Source organism: Lycium barbarum, chromosome 9 (genome assembly GCF_019175385.1).
Source record: "Lycium barbarum isolate Lr01 chromosome 9, ASM1917538v2, whole genome shotgun sequence".
NCBI classification, from domain to species: Eukaryota; Viridiplantae; Streptophyta; class Magnoliopsida; order Solanales; family Solanaceae; genus Lycium; species Lycium barbarum.
In genome coordinates this window covers 19,229,879-19,236,329 of record NC_083345.1, presented here as the reverse complement: position 1 = coordinate 19,236,329, position 6,451 = coordinate 19,229,879, and the positions used below count along the sequence as shown (strand labels likewise).

The 6,451-nt window shown below is 34.7% G+C and overlaps 1 protein-coding gene across 1 annotated transcript; it reads left to right on the top strand.

Moving 5' to 3' along the window:
* Positions 1–472: 472 nt before the first annotated feature.
* LOC132610765 (LRR receptor-like serine/threonine-protein kinase ERL1) lies at positions 473–2,385 on the top strand. Its single transcript, XM_060325129.1, has one exon. The coding sequence runs from the start codon at positions 832–834 to the stop codon at positions 2,002–2,004; it is 1,173 nt and encodes a 390-aa protein (XP_060181112.1). The 5' UTR covers positions 473–831; the 3' UTR covers positions 2,005–2,385.
* The last annotated feature ends 4,066 nt before the right edge of the window (positions 2,386–6,451 follow it).

The following is a 6,451-nucleotide window of genomic DNA, read 5'->3' as shown; positions in this document are numbered from 1 at the left end:
TCTACCCAAAATTCACTACAAGAACAAATAAAAAGGCCTAAAACTAATTAGATTGGCTAACTAAAAACCTCGAAAACCATTCTTCAAAAATAAACCTTTGAAGAACGAAAATGTTCTAAATTATGTTGCAAAAATGATCCATGAACAGTTTTTGTAGAATTTTTAGAAAGCATTCAATAAAATGGAGAAATAAGATATTATGGAAGAGGAGTGAAAAAGGAAATTAATAGAATAAGGAAAAAGGGAGGTTAAGTTGGGGAGAAAAGAGAGGACATGGTCTTTGATTGCTAGGAAAGTGGGACCTACATCAGCCATTTGTCAATAAAACAATGCCTCGCACAAGTATGACTTGTCATGCCTCACACATAGTAAAAAATTTCGTCAAAAAGAAGTTATTGTTTAGTTTGTTTTCGAACTCATAAAAAAAAAAAAAAAAAAAAACGAAAAATGTAACATAAAAACATTAACCTGACCCTAATTTCTTGTTGCACAGTCACTACTACCGGGTAGCTGTGCTCACTGCTCTGTCTATCTCCATTTCGCTCCCAAAATCATAGTGTAATCTTCAACAAGATTCAATCAAAAATCAAAACCTTTTATCTTTTTCCCATTTGTTACCAGTTGCTTTTCTCGTAAGCCACTCATTTTTCCTTATATCAACTTCATCTTTTTACAACTTCCATGTTGTATCCATTAAAGCTTTCACGTATATCATTTTAGTCATATCCCACGAGAACTCTTTGTTTCTCACGGAAAAGCAATACCCAAAACACCTATATAAACCCCTTTTTTGCTTATTCCTCTCTTCAATCTATACAACTAAATATAATCATGTTGATAATAACAATTACAATACTCTTGTTTCTTGTTTTTCAGCAATGTAATGCAATGCTTCACCCAATTGATTTCTTAGCATTACAAGCAATACACAAAAGCTTAAAAGATTTACCCGGGTCAAACTTTTTCGGGTCATGGGATTTTACATCCGACCCGTGTAATTTCCCTGGAGTTTACTGTGCTAATGATAAAGTGATCACATTAAATCTTGGTGACCCAAGAGCCGGGTCACCGGGTTTAACCGGTAGACTTGACCCGTCTATTGGGAAACTCTCTTCTTTAGCTGAATTCACTGTTGTTCCGGGTCGGATATTCGGGTCATTACCCGAAACTTTATCACAGTTGAAGAACTTAAGGTTTCTTGGAGTTAGCAGGAATTTCATTTCGGGTCGGATCCCAGCGGGTTTGGGTATGATCCGGAAATTACAAACTCTTGATCTTGGTTATAATCAGCTTAGTGGAAACATACCTTGGGTTGTCGGAACAATTCCGACATTATCCAACGTTATTTTAAATCACAACCGCTTATCCGGTTCAGTACCGGTTTTTTTGTCGCAAAAATTAACCCGGTTTGATCTTAAACATAACCAACTTTCCGGTTATTTATTACCAAGGTCACTTCCATCCTCACTTGAGTACCTATCTTTGTCATGGAATCAGTTGACTGGTCAGGTTGACCATTTATTAAGTCGACTAAACCGGTTGAATTATCTTGATTTAAGTTCAAACCGGTTCACCGGTTCAATCCCGGGTAATTTATTTAGATTCCCGTTAACTAACCTTCAGCTACAAAGAAACCAATTTACCGGTCCGGTTTATCCTATGGGTCAGGTTAGGATTCCTATTGTGGACCTTAGTTTTAACCGGTTTTCGGGCCAAATATCGCCTTTGTTTTCGAGTGTTCAGGTTTTATATATGAATAATAACCGGTTCACGGGTCAAGTTCCAGGGATAATGGTGGACCGGTTATTATCAGCTAATATACGTGTTTTGTATTTGCAACATAATTTTCTTACAGGGATAGCTATTAACCCGGCTGCAGAAATACCGGTTCGGTGTTCATTGTGTTTGCAGTATAATTGCATGGTTTTACCGGTTCAGACACCTTGTCCTTTGAAAGCTGGGAAACAGAAGTCTAGGCCTACTGCTCAATGTGGGGGGTGGTAAAACAGAGAAATCACAACGGTATTGAAAGGCAGCCAGTGTATTAAGTTTTTGCTATGTGCGGGTCTAGAGAAGGGCCAAGAGAAATCACAAGAATATTATTAAGTGCTTTACTAGATAAGTTATAGTGGTTTTGGATGGTTTTGAAATTAAAATGGTTGGGATTGGTTGGTTATTTTTTGTGGAAGTTAAAGGGTTATAAGAAAATAAGAATCCAAAATGTGTATAAAGAAGAGAGATTAGAGTAAAAGGGCAAGTGTTTAGTTTAGTTATTTTATTTGTATGCTTTTTGGTGAGCCAAAATTTGTGACTTGCAACTTTTGGCATTTCTTGTAATTAGATATACTGATTTATATTTATTAATTATGTTGCAAATTTCTAGCTTATTGTTTGTGGACAATTTTTTTTTTTTCTTTTTTTTTTTCTTAGTAATAGATTGATCAAGGGATGTTCGTCTGAAATAATTCAATGTCCTCATCTGTAATGTTGTTCTTGTTCTTTTTTGGTTCTTGTTTTGTATGTTTCTTGCTTGTGGGGTTTGTGCTGGTTTCCTTTATTCCTGTTTTGCTGCAGCCTTATTGCTCTGATAAAAGTAAAGTTTTTTTGGATATACAGTATCTTTATTCCAGAGACAAATTATAGGTGATACAGATTGGACAGCTACAATACAGCTGCACCAGCATATCTCTGTTTTTTGTGGCACTAAATTTAGGGACTGTCTTGTTCTTTTCTTTGTTTATCCTATCAAAAAAAAAGTACTCATTTCAGTTTCGTTTTAAAAAAAGAATTTTAACACTAGCAAAAGTACTTTTATAAGTTGCAATGTTAAACATGTCATTCTAAGAGAAGTTTAAATAAGAATGTCCAGGAGTAATTGTTTCTGTTTTTCCCTAGAACAAGAAAAGCCAAAAGGTTATATTTGAAAGAAGAATTCTTTCAACATATGCAAAACCAGTTCTTGTTAAACTAAATGCAGATGAACGTACGTATTGTTTTCCAAATCCAAAAATAATTTATTAGTGTTGGTAGAGGGAATAGTACTAGTTTAATTTGTACTCTGTAACTCTGGCAATGGCAAGGCAGCTGCTACGCCATCAAGAAAAAGAAATGAATGTTGGTCCAATATATAAGCATTTCCATTGATTGGGTATGGCCTCCAGGGAGATTAGCCAACAAAAATGCTCCTTTCTCCCTGGGCGGATTCAGGAATTTAAATTTATGATTCCTATAGGGATCTAAAATTCATATACAATAATAACCGGACCAATGAATTAGGTTTCGAGCTAAAAACATTTATACATTTAATAATTTTTTTTTTAAAACAAATACATGATCTAAGCAAAAGTTACTAAATTCTGGTGATCCTTTTGTCTGCCTTGATTCCTTGTTCTCTGATCCTTGCCCTCATGACTCAACAACAAATACAATTGAACTTCACGAAGATACCCCTATTCTTTCCTCTTAGCAAGGGGGTTAAATGGGTGTATTGAGTTTCTTTTTAAGTCATATCAAAATGAGTTGAACTAATAAATAAGTGGTTATTAATTTCCTCATTGAAAACTTGGATTGAGATGAACTAAATAATTGATCATAAATTGCATAACTATAACAAGTTTTCTCTAATACCATACTAAATGAAGACCTTTCCTAAATGAGAGAAAGAACCCGCAACAGAAGCTAGAACGCTTAACTCTAACCAAATTTTAATTTTTTTGTTTGTTGTCTAGTAATTTGTTGAATTACTACGTCTAACATTTTCAAATAGAAAAATTATAAATATTTTGAAAAGTTTCTTCCGATCAATATGAGCTAATACATATTTAGCTCAAATCTGCCAAACTTTTAGATGGGCTGATTTGGGTTGTGCCCGAATTTATCTTCTTCTTTTTTGGTGAAAAGAAGGCATATTATTGATCACCAGACAAATAAGTACAAATTTTCCTACTTTACTGCTAAGACTTAGGCATCCCTTTGTCTCAGGACAAATGTATAGCAAATCAGTATAACCTAATCTATGTATGTTGATATAGACTTTCTATCCACCGTCTTCCGTGTCTGTATTTCTTCCTCCTCTTCTTACTCTTCTCTCTTATATACACCTTTTTCTGGACTCTTTCCCACACTATTCTTGGACATGATACTGTCATTTGCCACACCGCTTCATTCCTTACCTACTAAATGTTGTACATCAGAGCAACCACCACAACTATGATGAATTCCCTGGTATTCTTACCCTTCCTGTTCCTTGCCAGTCTTTTCTATAGTCCTTCAACTTCCATATTCTCGACTCTCAGCCCCAACCAATTCAGTATGATATCCAAACAAGTTCTGGAGAACTGGCACTCAAAGTATAGATGTGCAATGCTCTCCACTGCTCCACCACGCAGGACACAACTGACTTCTGTAGTTATACCCATCTTTTTCAATCTATGCCTTGTTAGCAACCTTTTATTTTCTACTCCAATAAATCAGTGCTTAGGAGTGCTTACATTATTCCATACCCATATACTCCGTTGCCATACTTCTATCTCTCCTCTTCTCCATACGCACTCTGAATGGTGTATTTTCTATTAGCTTTCAGCCACCATTCTCCCACATATCCCTGTTTATAGCTATCTTTGATGCTGCATATTTTCCTCCAATACCAGTAAAAATCACTAGGTGGAGTATACGTCCACTAGTCCATGTCCTTGATATACACGTGGTTCACCCACTTCATCCAAAGATTATCTGCTTTTTGAGCAACATTCCTTGCATAGTTTGCAATTGCTGCTTCATTCCATACAATACTATCTAGTACCCCAAGCCCCCCATTTTCTTTGGTCTACATAATAGGTCTCATGCCACCAGAGGAGCCTTCTTAGTAGCCTCTTTGCCATCCTATAAGAAGTTTTTGCAAATAGCAATCAGTCTCTTCGTCACTTCTTTAGGTAGAATGAATATAAAGGACCAGTAAACATTTATATGTTGCAGGAAAGAATTTATAAGTTGCACTCTGCCTGCATATGACAGGTTCCTTGAGCTCTAATTTCTTGCTCTTGCCACCATTTTATCTATTAGCACTTCACAATCCACATATGTGATCTCCTTTGCTAAGACAGGTACCCCAAGGTATCTAAATGGTAATTTCCCCTTCTGGTACCCAGTTGCACTACAAATATCCTCCAAACATTGGGAGTCCATGTTACCACTGAATATATTGGATTTACCTGCATTAGCTTGCAACCCTGAGGTGTTAGAGAATGTTTGCAATCCTCTAAGTGGCAGCATTACAAATAGATAATTACCCTTACAAAAGAGCAACATATCATCTACAAAACACATATGATTCAGTCTTAGATTTCTATATTTTGTGCAGAGGCGGATTTAGAATTTGAAGGTGGCGGGTGCCACTATTTTCTTCAATGTATATCTTGTTAGAAACGTATATTTGGGTCGGGTCCATCTCTTTTTAATTTATTCGGGTCAAATTAATAGGCTTTTTTTTATTTGCAAATATGAAAATTACATCTCAAAAATTAAGTAACGAACATAATTAGCATCTTAAACAAGGAATCACACTCATTAACACCCATTAACAACAGAAGTAAAATCAACATTTTCACCAGGGACTTGCATCTCTTATTATGTATATTAAAAAAAATGAATTTGCACAAGTAAAATAACATCTTCAATAAGAGAATTACACCGATCAAAATAAGAAAAATAATAGAAAAACTCTTCAATAGGTAAATACACCCCATAAGTAAATGTAGAATTAGATAAACTACAAGTTCTCAAAAATAAATCATAAATTCATGTTTTTTCTAAGCAGTGATTACAAAATTTCCATCACAATTTAAGTAGTAAAAGTGATTTAAATTGAAATTATACGTACTCTAATTCATTTCTCATTTTATTATTAAGTACTCTAATTCATTTCTCATGTTATTTATTACTTATTAAGAGTGTCCCAAGTCAAATCTAGACAAGTAAACATGGACGGAGGGAGTAATAAACAAAAGAAATTATAAAAAAAAAAAAATTGAATTTTGATCTCAATCCAAAATTCCCATTGAGACCCAAGTTTTTCGATTTAAATATTCATTCACATATTTGAGATTAAGATAAATGCTCAATTTAAGGGATTTTGAAGTTTCTATTTGTGTGTTCTCGCTAGAGATCACAGATAAAATAATAGAAAAGAGGAAAGGTCATATAAATAATAAAAAGATAAATAGAAAATTGAGAGGGCCGAAAAGGGAATTACTGGTACAAAGGAAGTAAACAGCGCAAAGAAAAATAGGAGTCGAAAAATGTTAAGATAGATTCAAACTTGTCTCAGCCAGCCGTGGCACCTTTGTCTAATTTATGATTGAGGGTGGGAGGATCAAATATTTAACCTAATTTAAGCAAATTACAACATAAGTATATAAAAAATTTATTAATCGAGAGAGTGTCATGCCACCCC

Coding starts and splice junctions, on each gene's coding strand:
- LOC132610765 (XM_060325129.1), top strand. CDS start 832: ATGTTGATAATAACAATTACAATACTCTTGTTTCTTGTTTTTCAGCAA.